This window comes from Carassius carassius, chromosome 29, assembly GCF_963082965.1.
Source record: "Carassius carassius chromosome 29, fCarCar2.1, whole genome shotgun sequence".
NCBI classification, from domain to species: domain Eukaryota; kingdom Metazoa; phylum Chordata; class Actinopteri; order Cypriniformes; family Cyprinidae; genus Carassius; species Carassius carassius.
The window spans coordinates 15,297,998-15,318,637 of record NC_081783.1 but is presented as its reverse complement, the minus strand read 5'-3'; the positions used below and the strand labels follow the sequence as shown (position 1 = coordinate 15,318,637).

Here is a 20,640-nt window from a genome sequence, read left to right as displayed (position 1 = left end):
CTTGCTCTTCCAAGCCTTTCACTGGGGGTAAGTGGGAGTTTGTTGTCAACAGTTCAGAAGACGTGAAATAGAGAGCGTGCATCTGTAATAAAACGTCCCTCACACGGCTCCGGGGGGTGAATAAAGGCCCCCTGTAGTGAATCCATGCGTTTTTGTAAAATAAATATCCAGATTTCAAACGTTACAAACACTTTTTTTTCTCACTTCTGCTGACTGTGGGGAACTGGAAGACGTGCAGGCGGATGATGTAGTTCATCAGCACTGCATGGTTAATATAACTCTAAATGGATTATTCTGAGAGAAGAAAGTCACATACATCTAAGGATGCTTCGAGGGTGAGTAGAAGATGGACAAATTTTCATTCTCGGGTGAACTAACCCTTTAAGCAACACAACTGTTTTCACTAAAACTGATAAGAACAAGAAATTGTTTCTAGAGATCCAAATCAGCATATTAAAATTATTTCTGAAGGATTATGTGACACGGTGAAGACTGGAGTAATGGCTCTTGAAAATTCAGTTTTTCTATCAAAAGAAAATATTACATTTATTCAAATTTAATTATAATGTAATTTATTATGATTGTAAAAATATTTCACAATATTAATTTATTAGTTTTTTATCTTTATTATTTTTAAATAAATAAATAAATAAATAAAGGTAACACTTTAGTATAGGGACCAATTCTCTTTATTAACTAGTTGCTTATTGGCATGTATATTATTAACATATTGGCTGTTTATTAGTGCTTATAAAGCACATATTATACGTACCTAATCCCACCTAATACCTAAACTTATTAACTACCTTACCAACTATTAACAAGCAGGAAATTAAGTGTTTACTGAGGTTTATTAATAGTGAGAATCTGACCTTAAAATAAAGTGTGACCTAAATAAATAAGTGATACCTAAGGCCCATTTCTAAATATAGGCTTGTATAAAAAGCAAGAGCAGCCGTTTTTAATGCCTTTTTGGAACATAATTATGCAATAACATTTTGTGTTAATTCTCTCTCTTTTACTGCTCTTTAATGCTTCCTGTAACTTATTTCAGGTATCTTCAGCACAACCGAATTAAAGCAGTGCACCCACGTGCTTTCAGAGGCCTTTACAATCTGACAAGACTGTGAGTCAGCAGACATTTCTATTACCCCTTCAAAAATTGTACAATTTTAATCAGCCTTATTTGAGTGTGATGAATGGGTTTGCAGTGAATGTTAGATGTTTAAGTTTGCCTTTTATACATAATTTTTTTATAGGCAAATTGATTTTAAAATGCTTTTGGCTACTTTCAGATGGCTGTAATGTATTATTTTCTCAGGTATCTGAGTTATAATCGAATTACCACCCTACTTCCCGACGTGTTCCAGGATTTGCACAAACTAGAATGGCTGTAAGTGTTTTTTGTCATTCTCCCATTTGCATTATAAATGTCAGCTAAATGAAAATGGGTTTTCTCAATCTGTAGTGGCACATGGATCAATAAAACTTCTTTAATGCTGAGGACTGACCACATAGTCCACGCAAAAATGGTGTAATTTCCTTGTGATATCAGGAGTGTTTTCTTTAGCAGTCATTACATTAGCAGTCACTGAGGATCTGCTCTAAAGAAACACAAGTGATTGAACTTCCATCACACATCTAATTGAATGCCATTGAATTATGGTTCATAACTCTTATAAATTAGTGTCCCCTGAACAAATATTGGCCAAAGCACTGTAGTTTATGAAGCTTCAGTGTTTTTAATGAGCTCTTTTTTCCCCCCGAAGGATTCTGGAGAACAACAATATTCATCACATCTCTTCTTTGACCTTCTCTGGTTTGCGCTCCCTCGTGCTTCTGTAAGTTTCAGCCTGTTGCTGTTTTGGTGTAAATCTTATAGTTTAACTAACTGTTCTCTAAACCGTTCTGTATTTTTATTCATTTATTTTGGTTTTCAAAATGTGCTGCAATGCTACGTTGACTTATAAAGCTTTTGCTTATATGTTTCAGAGTGTTGTTGAACAATGCTCTCACGAAGCTTGATGACATTTGCCTGGAAATGCCACGATTAAATTGGCTGTAGGTTTGAATACAACGTTGTCGATAAAAACACTTATTTATTATTTATTTTCTTAGTTATTATTTTATTCCCATGGTTGGAGCTTTCAGAAAGCACTTTAAAGTACATTAACGAAACAAAATCTAAATAAATGTATATTTACATTTTGTCTTCTAAGCTGATGTTAATCGATAAGTAGAAGTGATTTGTCTTTTTGTTTTCCAACGACATTTTTAATACACCCATTTTATTTTATTTTTATTTTTTTCTATTTCTGTCTTCAGAGATGTTGAGGGAAATAAGATGGAAACGGTGGGAAATGTGACCTTCAGGTCCTGTAACATGTTAACAGTCCTGTGAGTATTACCACCCTTGACATAAATAGCCCTTTCCATTTAATTGTCTTCCAAGACACTAAATAAAATTAGTGAATCAGTGTTTAAAACGTTCTAAAAATATTGCCAAAAAAAAAAAAAAAAAAAATGAAAATTGGTGTACAAAATACTTATTATGAATATGTTCTGAAATTTGTAAACAGGGAACCCTTGTATTTCTTTTGCTTAATAAATATTCAGTTTTCATCTCTTTTAGTCATAACTTTTTCAATCATCTGCCATATTTATGATCATCGAGGGTGGATGGAGCAATGGTTCAGACTCAAACAAATCTAACATTCACAGACATTTACATATATTTCATCCACAATCCATCTACATATGTTAGGGCTAAAGCATGAATTATGGATTGAATATATATAATGTTTAAATGTTTCAATCCACTGCTCAATGTTTTTTCTTGGTTTTCTGTTCTTTCCTTCCCCCCTATTATGATTAGATGCCAGATGAACAGATTTTTTTTATTAACATAATTTATCATAATATTAAATAAATCATAATATAATTATATTTTCACATAATTTTGTTTAAAGGGGGCCTTTAGCCATGCATTTGTACCCCACTCTTTATATGCACAGTTGAGGTTCTTCCTGCCAAAACACCACAAATTAGGTCAAACATATTTTTAGGGAAAGAATTTTCCTCTCCCCAGTTCTCGCTTTTCATTTTTAATAAATGTTCTGCAGATATCAGAGCAATAGACTTATCTTCTTTTGTTAATTTTGGAACTTATTTCAAGGAACATGGAAACATTTACATATCAAGCAGAATAGCAATGTGTTTGGACTTCAATTACGACTATAATGCTATATTACTCTAATTATTATAATTTCACTGATTATATGCAACTACAATTTGACTCTGTTGATTAGAGGTCAGATCCCATTTACCTTCTAAATAATCTACATATTTCCAGAGGTGTAAAATACTTGAGTTATTTTACCTGATTATTGTACTTAACTATTATTTTGAGGTATTTTACTGAAGTGCAATTTAAACTGACTACTTTTACTTAATTCTCTTTCTGAAGAAAAAAATAAAAAACATACTTGTTACTCCATGAAAAATTCTCATTACATTTTTGGGATTTTATTTTCTTCCATCATGCACACATTAAATAGAAGCTCAAATGAATTTGCATGACGTGCGAGAACCAATGATGTTTGTGTTTGCATGTGCATTTCATCTTCAGTTATCACTTTAATCAGGGACATTTCTGGCTTCAGAAGTTTGCCATCAAATCTGAGGAAGCTTATTGAGATGATGTCTGTCTATTGGCTGAATGCACAAGATCGAGTACAAATACAATCAGTGATGAAAATGTATTTAAGTGTGTAAATTCTTTTTACCATAAATCTTTCATTTTATTCATCTGAAGAATGAAAGTCATGCATCTAGGATGACATGCAGGTGTAAAGGATAGAGTATCCCTTTAAGGGCTGTATTTTTTGTTTGACTGTGCTGCGTTTGAATTGTTTTATGCACTATAGATGTTTTTGACCTGTACCTTTTTGTTTTGTTTAGTTTTTCTACCTTTAAACAAACATTTGTAAATCTGTCTGGTAATCATTGTATGCCAACCTGTCCTCCAACCAATACGCTCGTATAGGTCATTTGTCCAAATCCCTGAAATACGACCCATCAGAGCGTATACTATAATTGCGCCCCTATCGGCAAAAGGTCGTTTTCATATTAATATTTTGTACTCTTTTATTTGCACTCTGATTTGTGTTTCGTGTAGCTCAGTTGGTAGATTATTGCTTTATATCTTGATATGTAATCATGCTATCATGGGTTTGATCCCAGGGAACGGACATGCATGTAAAATGTATATGCTCAATAAATAATTTAAGCATGATTTCTGTGAGGGTTAGATTTAGGGGTGGGGTTAGGTGTGGTCATTTGAACGAATAAGCCACCTAGTAAAATATGTACGAAATACTGTGAGATCGGTGTAAAAAGTCCACACATTGCATTTAAATAAATGTGAGTTTTGATTGGTAATGACGTTATACGTCATTTCATGACGAGAGATGCAACGCGATACTGTCATTATTTTTACGCCCGCTATAGGCCGCTTAACTTCAAAATGTAAATATAGGTCGTAATAAGGTGCTTGCACACAGGGGCGTTGCACAAGATCCCGGGCCCTATGCATAGGCAGTCCTGATGGGCCCCCAAATTAAAAATAAAACATATTCCAGACTATTCAAGGGCCCTCTCTTCCTTTGGGGCCCTGGTAATCAGTACTGGTTTTACACCCAGTCTGACGCCCCTGCTTGCACAAATGACCTATATGGTCGTTTTTTTGTTGGAGGACAGGCTCTTTTATGCTGTTCATTTAACTTTTTTCCTCTCTTGTTTTATTTTCTGTAGGTTTACTTTTTTATGTTTATGTACAATTGAATGTTTTTTTACTTGTACCAATTTAAATATAATAAATTTTCACGTAAGTATAATTTCAAGTACTTTTTACACCCCTGGGTATTTCCTGCACATCCCATTACTCATGTTTCTGTCCAATGTAAATGTAAATGTTAATGTTTTGATAAATGTTATTTATTTATTTATTTATTTATTGTAGGGTGCTCCAGCAGAACCGCATTAGTTACATCCACGAGCAAGCTTTCTCTCTGCTTCGTAAACTGGGCGAGCTGTGAGTTCTCAGACATTCCATTCCATTATAAATGTTTGCCAATATAATCACCACAAAATGTTCTCTGGAGTTTAGTCGTGACCCATTTCTGTTCTACTTTTTGAAAAGCTAAGCGAAAAATAAATAAGTAAATAAAAATACAATTAAATAAATCCTCCTTGCATGGATTTCCTTATCAGTTTCAAAGTCTGGTTTGGTCTTACTCCCAGTCAGCTCGACCAGTAACGGGACGTCAGTCATCAAAGAGTTTGGCAGCAGTCTGCCTTGCGCATCACTTCTGTCAACAGATGCATATTTGAAAGGCAGAAGGCATGAATATTTTCTTTCTCCACAGGGATTTGTCCAGTAACAGAATCGAAGCAATCCCTCCTGATCTTTTCGTCAATCTCGGAGACCTGCTTCAGCTGTAAGTCTTCCATTTAGATGCACATTACAAACTACCCCAAACTGCTTCTAATTGCTATTGCAGGGGAAATGTGGTGGGCTTCTGCAAAATTGTGATTTATTTTTAGTCCCATATGAATTCATGTTACAGTTCTTTTCCAGGTTAAATAAAGGCTTATGGAAAAACACTGTTAATAATCAAACTTTAGTTTTGGTAACACTTTACGATACAGGTGCACTAATAAGCATTAATTCATTCTTAACAAATGCACAGATAATTATGAGTTAATGGATGACTCATGAAGAAAAAAGAGACTTAATAGATTAAGTAATATATGAATTGCTATTAATTAAATGTGTCATTTTATATGTATTACTTAATATCATATGCTATTGACTTATGATGACAATTAATGTGTAAATTACCACCATGGGTCATAGCTGTGCATTTCAACTTCCAGTTGTCTGCTTTAATTATTAGCTAATGATTTGTAAAGATATCAGTATGTAATGACTTCACTTGTTGAGGCACATGACTGTTGTTACTACATAATGACACATTTAATTAAAGGCAATTCATATTTTACTTAATCTGTTAATCAGATTAATGAGACTTTGTATTAGAAGCAGTTTTAATAATCATTAAAGAATGGTTTAGTTCTTCATGAGTCATTTATTAACTCATGGTTATCTGTGCATTAGGTAAGAATAAACTGATGCATATTAATGCACCCTTATTGTAAAGTGTTACCATAGTTGTTGTTGTTTGTATGATTATTAATGAAACCAAAGTCATATGAAAATCTCACGCAGTTTACATTACTGTTTTCAAAATTTATATTAATCAGATTTGTGTCTTGAGCATCAAAACATTTTGATATGCATTTTCCTACCTTCGCATACAAAGTGCCTCTGCTCTGCACAGATATAACTCTGACATTAGAGGCATATTTCCAATCAATTCCCTCTTGCCTCCTATTTGTCTGCAGGAATATTTCATATAACCCTATCACGGACCTGCGTGTGGACCACTTTGAGAAGCTGCATAAGTTAAAGTCACTGTAAGTTTTTTTATAATTTTATGAAGCTGAAATAGTGGAATAGGTAAGAAGTATGTTTGAAAGACACACTCCCGCTTTTAAACCTCTCTGGTTTAAAAAAAAAACAAGAAGAACACATTCACAGGAGACACCACAGAAATAGCTTGCAATTTTACTAATGTGCTGTTTGCGAGGCCCGTTTCAGCGCAGCTCAGTGGTCCTACCCAAACTTCACGCCGTGCACATTGTCTTCCCCACTACTCAACACAGGAAAAACAATCTGCTTTTAGGTCATACTTCAAAGACTTCCAGAGAGCATCTTGGGCACAAAACGGCATATTTGTGAGAAAAGGAAAAGGGAAAAGAGGGCTAAAGCATTGTAAAGTGAATACTGAAATGCTAATGATGGTGGTTTTCTAAAGAGCAACACCTGAGAGAAAGCTTTTTGTGTCACAGGAGCATTGAGGGAATCGAAATTGGGAACATTCACAGAAAGATGTTTGAACCTCTCAAGAACCTGACTCACATGTGAGTGCTGCTTTTTAAAACGCTTCTGCTTGCTCAGTTTCTGAAACTGAATTCAAATCTCTATTTTCTGAAGTCGTCACCATGGATGTGAAATAATGAAGTGTTAAGATTAATGTTTGAGGTATTCTGCTTGAATTTCCTGACAGCTGAACATAATTATTTGTAGTTGAAAACATGAAACAAATGTTTATTCATTCATTTATTTGAAACAGAATCATTTACTGAATGCAAAACGACCGACCGCTGCTGACATCTCATCCTTATGTTGCGTTGCTTCAAATATTATAATTAAGAGCACAGTAAAGACTTTATAAATTTAATAAAATGTATTCAAATTTATTTGTGTAGTGTAGAGCATTTATTAATCTTAATATTAATCTCAACATTTATTCATACAAGTTAGTTATGCATTAGTCAATGTTAACACATGAGACCTTATTGTAAATGTATCTCTTTCTGTTGAAATTATTATTTATACAATTTATTGAACTATTTATTGATCATTATTATTGTATTTTCTAGATAGATAGATAGATAGATAGATAGATAAATAGATAGATAGATAGATAGATAGATAGATAGATAGATAGATAGATAGATAGATAGATAGATAGATAGATAGATAGATAGATAGATAGATAGATAGATAGATAGATCGATTTGAGCATAATCTAACAGTATTTGTGTCTTTAGATATATCATGGCACGACCAAATCAATAATCTGATTATTTTTGTTATTGTTTTTCTTGCTTTTTTTCAGCTACTTCAAAAAGTTTCAGTATTGTGGCTATGCGCCTCACGTCCGCAGCTGCAAGCCCAATACTGATGGCATCTCTTCTTTCGAGGACCTTTTGGCCAACATCGTGCTGCGTGTCTTCGTCTGGGTTGTCTCGGCAACGACATGCTTCGGCAACATCTTTGTGATCTGCATGCGATCCTACATTCGCTCTGAAAACAAGCTCCATGCCATGTGCATCATCTCTTTATGCTGTAAGATGGCATTTTTATTCTTGAGGCATTTTAAAGTGTTACTAAGGGTGTCAGAATGCATTCCGGGAGCACTATATGCTGTGTTGAAGGTCGCGATGTGCTGCTCATCTTCTCCTTGTGGCAAAAGCAATTTCACACATAATTAGTCTCATGCAGCTTTCTATGCAGTCTTTGTTGTTTTTTTTTTTTCCTTTACCTCTAGCACTGTTCAAAATATTATTTAGCCTGTCATGAATATATATAAAAAAAATGCTTTGTGTGCGTTTAACTGGAAATTCAAGCTTTTTCGTTAAGATGAAAAAAAAATGCAGTTATGGAGGCTGTTCTAGTTCAGCAAGTTGATGGTGCAAACTAGAGAAACAGACTGATAGCAAAGGCTGCTCATAGTTGGCCAACAGCATTCAGAGTTTGCGTTTACATGACAGTGTTCACTCTTGACTGAAGTGCCACCACATGTTTAATATTTTACCATGTGAAATTCACCCATACAGTGCGCTTCCATCACTGCACACCGAAAATGATGTTTCTTTAACACTTTTCCTAATTCATATTGTACACACTTTAGCCTTCTCCCAAAGGAAGCAGCAACCTATGAAATGAAAAGCAGCCCTTTGATTTCTGCTCTTTGATATGGGCTGAATAAGGGGGAAATCAAAGTTGTGCACTGGGCATCTGTATGCTCCGGAGAGCACTGTCGGGAGCGATTCAGATGAGTGGAAGCTCATTCAGAATACATGGAACTCAATGGCTCAGAGTGTCACTTTGAAGTATAGATGTCACACTTAGATGTAGTAACATTTACAGTTTGTTTTTAAATTAAACTTCAGGAACGCAAGTAATATATCTCAAAATTTTTAGGTACAATCAGTATATTCTCATCTATTACATTGAACCTACAAGCACATCAGTTAGAGTAAAGGTCTTTGCACACCAAGTCTGAAATTGTCATCTGAAATTTTCACATGTTAAAAAATAAATACGACCTCATGTTACATAAACACTGCTTCCGAGATTTCCGTCCATAATAAAAAAATTGTACCAGGTTCAGTTTTGTTTTTACATCCATAGCAAGCATTTTGATAGGAAAGGATGACAAATATGAAAAAAAAAAATTGTCTCACTGTGCAAGGACCTTAAGTTAGGGTTGAAAATATGGTTAGTTTTAAGAAATGATGCAGTGTAAGAGATCATTCAATTAACTCAAACTTAGTTCTGTTGTTACAGTGTATTGACTAGATTAAAACAGTGCTATCTATTTAAAGCTGTATTTAAAATAACTATCACATATTTATCACATGTAACTTATACAAATCATGTGCTAAACTCATCTACATGCATTTGTCCAGCTTACAAGCTCTTTCTCTGCTAAACAGGTGCAGACGGTCTGATGGGTGTCTACCTCTTCATGATAGGCTCATATGACCTGAAGTTTCGGGGTGAGTATAATCGTCACGCTCAGGCCTGGATGGATAGTGTACCCTGTCAAGTGATCGGATCCCTAGCCATGCTCTCAACTGAGGTGTCAGTTCTGCTCCTCACCTACCTCACCCTGGAGAAATACATCTGCATCGTCTACCCATTCCGATACCTGACCCCTGGCCGCAGACGCACTGTTACCATTTTGGTGGTCATCTGGATCTTGGGCTTTGTTATTGCTTTCCTGCCTCTCGTCTGTAAAGGAGTTTTCAGAAACTTCTATGGAACCAATGGCGTGTGTTTCCCTTTGCATTCTGAGCAGCCAGAGACTCTCGGAGCACAGATCTACTCCATTGTGATCTTTCTGGGTATGTGAGAATCCTTTAATTGTGTTCAAAAGATGTCCTATTAGATGATAGTGCACAACAGTCGAGTTCTGGCCTTAAAAATCCCAGTCATTTTCTCTATAGAGAGATATATTTTTAACTATTCGCTGTAAATCATTTATTACAGACCTACCATAAGCTCTGAAGTACTGTAATGGTATATGCTTTTATTGAGTTATTTCAACATTTCAAAAAACATCAAAACATAAACCCTCAATTGTCTTTTATGTTATAGTCTGATATATTAATATTTTGAAATAAATACATTTTCATGGAAAAATGTATTCTTATGTTCAGCAAGGCTGCAAATGTTAAATCTATTAAATATATAGTAAAATGTGGTTTATTTCTGGGATGGCAAAGCTGGATTTTCAGCAGCCATCACTCCAGTCTTCAGTGTAGCGTGATCTTTCAGAAATCATTCTAATATTCTGTCTCAGTGCTCAAGAAACATTTCATTACCAGTGTTGAAAACAGTTATGCTGCTTATGTTTTATACATTTTTCAGGATTGTGTGATGAATAGAAAGTTTAATAGAACAGAAAAGAAAAACAAAACAATCTTTTATGTACCTTTTATCTTTCTTTCAGTAATGTTGCCATTCTTCTCAGAGCTGATTGGTTTGGTTTAAGTATGTTTTGATTCCCTATGGAGAAAATCAATAGAAAAAATGCACAGAGACAGCTTAAAAAGTGTCAATGTTGCACTCAGTTCAAGCTTTTTAAGACACTTGAGGCATCATAATTCCCCCTTCAAATGTATACTTTTTTATGCTAACTTTCCTGTTCTTACAGCCGTAAGAGTTCTTTTGGGCTCTTTTATTCCTGGGTAAGAAATTGTTCTCTCTGTGAGTGCTCAATTTGTTTGTGTGATAGAGGTCACAGCCAGAGGTCTAAGTTTAGATTGGAAAAGAGGACTAATATTCTACAATCTGGCGTTATTAAGACCGAAAAAATATGTGGTGGTTTCCAGCGAGACAATAACTTAATCTTTCTTGACATGCGAGGTGTTTAAAGTGTAATGTTGTGGTGCTTATGTTTTGTCTTGAAGTCATCCTTTACATTGATGAATGCTTTTCATTGTTATATATTATGTCAAAAACATATCCTTTTTCCAAATAGGTCTCAATCTGGTGGCCTTCCTCATCATCTTATTGTCTTATGGAAGCATGTTTTACAATATCCAGAGAACAGGAACGCAGACGACAAAATACAGCAACCACATTAAGAAAGAGCTGACCATTGCCAAACGCTTCTTCTCCATTGTCATCACTGATTCGCTCTGCTGGATTCCCATTTTCATTCTCAAGATTCTTTCACTGATGGAGGTCGAAATCCCTGGTAAGTGCAGCACAGGACTTTTAAAGTCTTCAGGGCCATCGGTTTCTTCAAGGATGAGTCTGATATTGAGCTGCATACAGTAGTATTTTTATCAGCTACAGTAATCCATCAATCTCTTTTACTTCAATGTCTGTAAGAGTGAAAGGGTTAAAGTCATCTAAATGTGAATACAATATGAAGAACATGCTAAAGTGTTACTTCTTATTATAGCTAGAAAAATTCAAATGCTCTCATTATCTACTGTACTGTTAGTACTCTCCCTCGTGTTGTTACAGACCTGTATGCATTTCTTTCTTCAGTGGAACGCAAAAAGAGACATTTTGAGTAATGTATCGATCATTTGTTTGCATATTATTGCAATGAATGAGGGCTAGAGCTTTAAAGCTTTAAAAATTGCATACAACTGCAGTTACTATGGCTATATTCCAAGTCATCTGAATTTACGACTAACAGCTTTGCATGAGAAACTCTGAAGGTTGTCATTTACTGATGATCCTTTCCTCCGGTGAGCAGCTACATTCTAGAACTGGTTCAGGTCAGATTTTGCAAACTGATTCACTGAACATATTTGACTTCACTTTAGAAGACTAGGCCTAAATTATAGTGCACAAATCATGTGGGCTACTTTAATAAAAAAAAAATAAAAAAAATTCACCTTTTGTGTGTCACTAAAGAAACAAAGTCATACCGGTTTTGAACAGCTTGAGTGTAAACAATTACAGAAATGTATTTTGGGATGAGCTGTGCTTTCAAAGTATAAAAAAATAAAATAAAAATAGCTTTGCTGCTTTTCTCTTAAAATTGATTGAATAATTTCAAATTTTTGTACATTTAGAATATGCTTTTGGGATCTGAATCACGATTTGTTTGTGTAAACAATCATACACAGATTTCACATACAAAATCCATGTGTACTCGTGCATAGTGAATGAGACCCATTGAATGCTGCTTCCATCCACGTAATATCCGAAAGTGGCTGGGAAAATGACATTGCCCTTCATTATGATCGCTGAACCCAAGCTATATTTTCTAGGACACTTCACTGAAAGATTGTACTTTTCGTTCCAATCCTCTATTTGAATGATGATATTTCTAGAGATAATTAATGGGCAGTTGAGAAAATGATTTTTCAAAGAAAAGCAATCAGCAAAAAATGAGAAGTGGTATCAACTCTCAATGCATAATTTTCACCCCATTATTCTTCTCGAATGAACCATCTTTAGGAACCATCAGCTCATGGGTCGTCATCTTCATTCTACCGATCAACAGCGCTCTCAACCCCATCTTGTACACGCTGACCACGCGGCCCTTCAAAGAGACACTGCTGCAGGTGTGGTCCAACTACAGACAGCGGAGACCCCTCCTCAGCAGCCACCCGGCTCATCTGCCTTCCTTTACGTGGCAGGAAATGTGGCCTCTGCAAGAAAACAGCCAAACCCTCTGCACACCGAACTACCTGGCGCATCCGTCCGAAGTGTCTAACACCACCCAGTTGCTGCCCGTGGAGGGGTCGAACGGGACATGAGGGGGTCTGATGGAGTCCTGCCATCAGCATCACTTCATGCCTCACAGCCATGGACTCATTCTGAAAGGACATACAGTTTGTTTGTATGTTTGTGGATGTTTACATGCATGTCCTCACTCAGAGCAGGGATAATAATGATGCACTGTTTGCCATCATGAGTGTGTGTTTGTTCGGGATGATATTACGAGAACGGCACAAAAACAACGACACAGAGCCCTACTGAAAATACCTGCTGGTTTATGTTGATTTGTGCTGGTCTATGTGGTTTACCAAGGGAAAGCTGTTGATTAAGAGGACTGTCAAAAAAGGACAAGTCTGTCATCATTTCGTTCCACCCTCATGTCGTTTTAAACTCAGAATACAAAATTATTTTATTTTAAGAATTTTTCTTCTGTTTTTGTACAGTGAAAGTCAATGGGGGCTATAACAGTTATTATAGTTAACTTAATGAAAGCCATTTTGTTACTTGAAATAAGATAAATGTTCACTGAATTATGTAGCAAAAACATGAGCTGATTTTAACTACTGTCCATTTTCACATTTTCCTTTACTGTAATAAATCTGGTATACTAAACTTGATAGACTTAAATAACTAAAAAAAATTCAAATTAAAATTCATAGATATGTGAAAAAGGAAAACTAATAAAATGACAAACTTACTAAATAGAATTACTAAAATTTTAGCAAATTAAAAGGTAATTCAAAATATGAGTACTATATATATATAAATTATATAAAAAATGTATAAATTACTGTAATTTTACACAACCATACCAATTTATTTGTACAAATTATATAGAAATGACTATAACTGTACATATACATACAAAAAATAATTATATATATATATAATATCAAAAAAGACCTCTAACACTAGCTTGCTCTATTCTTTTTCTATTCTATGTTTTTATTTATTTATTTATTTATTATATTTAAGTCACACATGTACTGAGTTAAGCTAACAGAGACTTGTTATAGCACTATATCAATGCTCTTTTGTAGTTTTTGATTGCTTCCATTGTCCTCATTTTTAAGTCTCTTTGGATAAAAGCATCTGCTAAATTAAATGTAAATATATTTTTATACACACCTAAAAAAATAAATTAAAAAAATTAAAAACCCAATCACGAATTAACTAAAATTTCAACTAGTATACTAGAAATATTCTTGTATCTCATTGATACTAAAATAACACTAATCCAAAAGCTTTAAGCTCCAAATAGGATACAGGTATAGTGTCTTGGATAAAACTTCTGGATCATTCACATGAGAGTGACTAAATGATGACAGAATCTTCATTTCAAGAAGCCTGGTAGGGGCATCAGTGCACCAGCATCCAAAATACAACATACAGTATGCTACTGATCTTTTCAACAGGGACATAACAGCACAATTCATTCGTTTGTATTGTATTGATAAGCCATTGATAAGGCTTAATCAGTTTGTTTACAAGAAAGGACTCATCCACACAGTCTGAAATGACAGAGAAAACATAGATATGGTTAAATAATAAAAGTGTTTACTTAGTGTTTTACCATCGGTCTGTGTTACACATTAGACATTTGCCCCTATTTGTTGTATTGATTGACATTTGTCTATTCAGTGTTGGTGTGCAGCTAGTGTTTAAGATGTGTTTCTTGTCCATATGAAAATGTGTTTAGCATGTTAATACCTGCTGCGTTTTGTACAAAATGTACATATATATTGTATAGAATTATTTTTATCTAGCCAAACTAGTTTGGAGTTTTTGGATTTTAACAGATGTTGTAGGAGCTCTTCGGTTTCCATGAGAAATATCATTCATTATACTGTAAGGTGTGACGGCAGGAGGTATATGCCGTTGGTTTAAATAGAGATATCTGTCAGTCATTTTAACTGTCTTTTTTTTTTAAACCACAGGAGAAACAAAGTCAAAATGTCCATTCAATGTTGTCTTGCTTTTATTCTTGAATCATCAGAAGGACTATATTTAGCATACAGTTTTTACGGAAATAACTCACAGTACAAATAGAATCCCATTCATAAATTATTTCATTTGAATGTTTTTGTCTGAAACTGTCTGCCTGCACGCACAACAGTATCTTCTTTCAGGGAGTACAATATGTAAAGATATGGTGGGAGGAATCTCGCACATGTCCGTGAGCATGAGCAAATTCAGTCTATAACACTCTATAATAACAATAATAATAATAATAATAATACATCTTAAACACCTAAAACTTAAATAGAAATATGGTTTAATTTTCTGGAAATTATATATTTCATGAAACTTAATTTCATGAAACTTCAACCCTATTTAACCATATTTATGACCTTTAAAACATTTTGCACAGTGACTGTTATTTTTATGACATTTTCTACCCCAGTTTTAATCACTATAATGCAAACAAATGTCATTCACAGCACTGTAATTTGGAATAAAAAGTAATCGGAATAGTGAAGCATATATCATTAAAGTTATTAATACATTTAATTGTGCAGATTTATACAGCATCAAAGTAATGAGATATTAACAAGTATCATCTTTGATTGAGAATTATATAAACAAAAGGTTAATAAATTATAAAAAAAATATAAAGACTGAAGTTTGTTATATATTAACCATAATTTAGAACATTTAGCTAAAAAATTGCTTTATTGTCATGCAAACAATGCTACAATGTAAAAAAAAAAAAAGATCCGTTTATGGTCTTAAAATACACTACCAGTCAAAAGTTTTTGAACAATAAGATTTTTTAAGTTTTCTACAAAAAAAAAAGTATCTTCTGCTCACCAAGCCAGCATTTATTTGATCCTGTTATCTTTTTGAATATATTTTAGAATGTAACTTATTCCTGTGATTTTAAAGCTAAATTGTTAGCATCATTACTCCAATAATATTCTGATTTGCTGTTTAAAAAAATATTATTATTATTATTATTATTATGTTGAAAACAGCTGAGTATATATTTTTTTAGATTTCTTTGATGAATAGAAACTTCAGAAGAACAGCATTTATCTGAAATAGAAATCTTTTGAAACAATACAAATGTGTTTATTTTCATAAATCAAATAAAATATACTGACTCCAAGCTTTTGAATATGTAGTGTGTAATGTTACAAAAGCTTTTTTATTTAAGATAAATGCTGATCTTTCTATTCATCAAAGAATCCTGAAAAAAAAAGTTTTAAATACTGATGCTAATAGAAAAAACAAATCAGCATATTACAATGATTTCTGAAGGATCATGTGACACTGAAGACTGAAGTAATTATACTTAAAAATTAGCATGGATAACTGGAATAAGTAACTATTTAAAATATATTCAAATATAAAGCAGTTATTTTAAATAGTAAAGATATTTCACAATATTACTACTTTTGCTGTATTTTTGATCAATTAAAGGCAAGCTTGAGGCTAGAGAATTCTTTAAAAAATTTCAAAAACTTACCGTTCAGAAACGTTTGACTAGTAGTGCATGCTTATCTTTTTGCAATATTATATCATTATATCCTGAGGCGCCTCAGGAGAGGGAAGCAGTGCCCTACCAACGCTGTTTACAGTAGAGGTGGGGAGCTGTTGACCTCAACTGGGGATGTCGTTGGACGGTGGAAGGAATACTTCGAGGATCTCCTCAATCCCGCTGTCACGTCTTCCATTGAGGAAGCAGAGGCTGAGGGCTCAGATGTGGACTCGTCCATAACCCAAGCTGAAGTCACCGAGGTAGTCAAGAAACTCCTCGGTGGCAAGGCACCGGGGGTGGATGAGATCCGCCCTGAGTACCTCAAGTCTCTGGATGTTGTGGGGCTGTCTTGGCTGACACGCCTCTGCAGCATCGCGTGGCAGTCGGGGACGGTGCCTCTGGGATGGCAGACCGGGGTGGTGGTCCCTCTTTTTAAGAAGGGGGACCGGAGGGTGTGTTCCAACTACAGGGGGATCACACTTCTCAGCCTCCCTGGGAAAGTCTATGCCAGGGTACTGGAGAGGAGAATCCGGCCGATAGTAGAACCTCGGATTCAGGAGGAACAGTGTGGTTTTCGTCCAGGCCGTGGAACACTGGACCAGCTCTATACCCTCTACAGGGTGCTGGAGGGTTCATGGGAGTATGCCCAACCAGTCCACATGTGCTTTGTGGATTTGGAGAAGGCATTCGACTGTGTCCCTCGCGGCGGCCTGTGGAGGGTTCTCCGGGAGTATGGGGTCCGGGGCCCTTTGATAAGGGCTATCCGGTCCCTGTACGAACGGAGCAGGAGCTTGGTTCGTATTGCCAGCTGTAAGTCAGACTTGTTCCCGGTGCGTGTTGGACTCCGGCAGGGCTGCCCTTTGTCGCCGGTTCTGTTCATGATTTTTATGGACAGAATTTCTAGGCGCAGCCAGGGGCCGGAGGGGGTCAGGTTTGGTGACAACACGATTTCGTCTCTGCTCTTTGCGGATGATGTTGTCGTGTTGGCCTCATCAGGCCAGGACCTTCAGCATGCACTGGGACGGTTTGCAGCCGAGTGTGAAGCGGCTGGGATGAGAATCAGCACCTCCAAATCCGAGGCCATGGTCCTCAGTCGGAAAAGGGTGGCTTGCCCACTTCAGGTTGGTGGAGAGTTCCTGCCTCAAGTGGAGGAGTTTAAGTATCTTGGGGTCTTGTTCACGAGTGAGGGAAGGATGGAACGGGAGATTGACAGACGGATCGGTGCAGCTTCTGCAGTAATGCGGTCGATGTACCGGTCTGTCGTGGTGAAGAAAGAGCTGAGCCGCAAGGCGAAGCTCTCGATTTACCGGTCAATCTACGTTCCTACTCTCACCTATGGTCATGAGCTTTGGGTCATGACCGAAAGGACAAGATCCCGGATACAGGCGGCCGAAATGTGCTTTCTCCGCAGGGTGGCTGGGCGATCCCTTAGAGATAGGGTGAGAAGCTCAGTCACCCGGGAGGAGCTCAGAGTAGAGCCGCTGCTCCTCCACATCGAGAGGGGTCAGCTGAGGTGGCTCGGGCATCTGTTCCGGATGCCTCCTGGACGCCTTCCCGGGAAGGTGTTCCGGGCACATCCCACTGGGAGGAGACCCCGGGGGAGACCTAGGACACGCTGGAGAGACTATGTCTCCCGGCTGGCCTGGGAACGCCTCGGTGTCCCCCCAGAAGAGCTGGAGGAAGTGTCTAGGGAGAGGGAAGTCTGGGGTTCTCTGCTTAGACTGCTGCCCCCGCGACCCGGCCCCGGATAAGCGGTAGAAGATGGATGGATATCAGAATATATTATTTTTTATTTCGGGGTGAAATGTGACCTGACGTGTTTTTGTGAGATTCACCCAGATATAAAGACCACTTAATTGATATAATGACCTCTGAGCATGCAAGGCTTTTATGTTCCACATTAGGGACCCATTTATAAAGAGCTGTCAACTAATAATTAATAAAACACCATTAGTGACACTTTCACAGCTCTCCTCTCATACATGTGGAAGGTTATCATTTACAACTGTGATCATAAAAAAAAAGGTTTTCTGACACTGTCAGCTCACCGAAAGAAGAGGATTTTTTCATGTTTCTTTGTGACATGACATTTTCAGATATTACCTTTCATTTTATGAATGTAAAGATAAAAAAATAAAATATTTTTTTCAAAAATATGTTTTTGTTATTCCAACGTTTGAATGCAATGTTTAACAGCTCACTATTTCAGAAGGTGTTGATATATTTCTTCACACCAGACACACCTGTGTCACTAAATTTAGATCAAGTTCCCAAATGATTCACATGTGGGAGAATGTTCTGTGCTATAGGTGTGAAGAAGTATGAGATTATAAGTATGTGAATGGCTCTTATGGATATGGTGATATCTCTATTTTCAATACGTTAATATATTTCTCCTACATGCATTCTGTGTTATTCCCTGTTCATTAATGTTTTGTTTCTAGTAATTAAAACTCACAAATGCCACATAATCAGCCACACATTACCAATAGCCCCTATGAATATTTTTTCATTACTTTTCCCTAATTGTTTGTATCTCGTGGGACTGATACATGCAGTGATGATAGTGTCTATCATGTTTCTATCACATGTAGAATTTAATGAGGTGGAAAAGAGTAAAGTGAGCAACTACACAACACAGACTGTTGCAAAAAATATAAAAGTCAATTTCACAAACACTTAAAAAATAGCTACGGTTCATTAAAGAGCACTACGTTAAGTCCAGAAAATCATCTCAGAAACAGGCCTGGTTTGGCAGACCCAACCATGTCTGACTGAAAATGCAAGCCAGATCAAACCAGATGCACACACTAAAACACAGAGAAGTAAATTGGACCCTAATCAGAAAATAGGCCTATAAATATAGGTCAGTCAGACTCACACACTGTGACTGACCTGGATTGGAAACGTCTTGACCATGTATGAAGCCTGTGTCGGCATGGAGACAGCTAGACAAATTAGGGGACCCTACTGCACATGAACTAAAGTGGAAAAAGAGCTTCACTGACTGACAGCTTGCCATAATTATAAGTGAATCTTATGCAATCTGTCAACAACGTTTCTTTCAGAAACTTATATTCACTGAAAATATTCATCATTCCAGTCAGTGTATATTATTAACTGCTTAATTTTACATTACATTTACATTTAGTCATTTAGCAGACGCTTTTATCCAAAGTTACTTACAAAAAATCTAAATAAAAAAGAGCAATACTATATGTGCTATAAAAAGTTTCAGTTAGCTTAACGCAGTACATGTAGCACTTTTTTATTATATACTTAATAAAAATAAAACAGAATATATCAAGCTAGTGTTAGAGGACTTTTTTCGCTTTTATTAATTGTGTAATGAATAAAAAGAAAACAGATAGAATACAAAAAGAATAAAGTAAGTGTTACTTTTTCTCTTTCTTTCTTTTTTATTTTTTAAATTGGCTTCTTCGATATTTAAAGTTTTGGAAAAAGTAATATGGTATGTGGTGAAAATATTAGATAATACCGGAGTTATGTATTTTGAATCTTTTTGTTCCTATTTTAATTTATTTGAAAGAAAATAGTGTGATAACATCATCAAAGCTATCGCACAATCTATAATTCAGATGTCTTGTAGCTCTTCTCAAAATAATGTTACACTTTGTTAATGCTATCAAATGATTCATTGTGATTAATAACATCTGAATTAAAAGTTTTTTTTTGCATAATATATGCGTGTACTGTGTATATTTATTATGTATATACAAACACACACACATGCATGTATATATTTAAGAAAAATATGTTACATTTATATATTAAATATGTATTAATATATAATATCAATTATATTAATATAAATGTATACAAATGAATACATGTACATTTTACAGAAACTTTTATTTTGGATGTGATTCATTGTTTGACAGCACTACTCCTTGTCTTCCTCAGCTTTTGGTGAATGGAGTTTCTCTTACTAAAATAAATTTACCCAATATCGTAATTCGGAAAGTATTTGGGATTTGTATCCTTTTTCTTCAAATAAAAATTCAATCTTTTAACATTTTTCTAACAATGAAAATAACATTTTAAGAACAAAAATCTAAATTTCCAGTTGAATCAAAAGCAAAGGAAGTCCACTCTAAAATTCCTAATGGAATACATCCTTTGTCGTTTAAGACGTCGATTTGGTCTCGATGTTAACAACTGTTCCTTTGTGTGGTTCAAATTTGATTGACTTTTTTTGTGATTGTAAATTTGCCTGTACCTTTTGGGAATATTTGCATTATTGGTTTCCTAAATTGGAAGATTTACACATTTTAACAAAAGGGGGAAATGTGTATTATTTGGTTTATTTTTGAAAGATGAAACACATGACGGCACCTGCAAAAAATCGTTCTCCAAAACCTACACCTGAACTGCTGAGACCTTTTCCACAAGTACAACATCACCCCACACTGTTAACAATACACATACACACTCAATATCAATCAATCAATCAATTAATCAAAAAAGAAATACA

General features: G+C 35.5%; 1 protein-coding gene across 1 annotated transcript in view; it reads left to right on the top strand.

Moving 5' to 3' along the window:
* rxfp1 (relaxin family peptide receptor 1) overlaps positions 1–13,280 on the top strand; it is a 55,395-nt gene extending 42,115 nt beyond the window's left edge. Inside the window, exons 6-18 of the mRNA XM_059516017.1 lie at positions 1,055–1,126; positions 1,322–1,393; positions 1,770–1,841; positions 1,993–2,061; positions 2,326–2,397; positions 5,021–5,092; positions 5,427–5,498; positions 6,466–6,537; positions 6,973–7,044; positions 7,806–8,035; positions 9,409–9,819; positions 10,959–11,177; positions 12,401–13,280. Coding sequence (XP_059372000.1) covers positions 1,055–1,126; positions 1,322–1,393; positions 1,770–1,841; positions 1,993–2,061; positions 2,326–2,397; positions 5,021–5,092; positions 5,427–5,498; positions 6,466–6,537; positions 6,973–7,044; positions 7,806–8,035; positions 9,409–9,819; positions 10,959–11,177; positions 12,401–12,702 — 1,807 coding nt within the window. The 3' untranslated portion in view covers positions 12,703–13,280. The remainder of the gene's footprint in view (positions 1–1,054; positions 1,127–1,321; positions 1,394–1,769; positions 1,842–1,992; positions 2,062–2,325; positions 2,398–5,020; positions 5,093–5,426; positions 5,499–6,465; positions 6,538–6,972; positions 7,045–7,805; positions 8,036–9,408; positions 9,820–10,958; positions 11,178–12,400) is intronic.
* Positions 13,281–20,640: the final 7,360 nt, after the last annotated feature.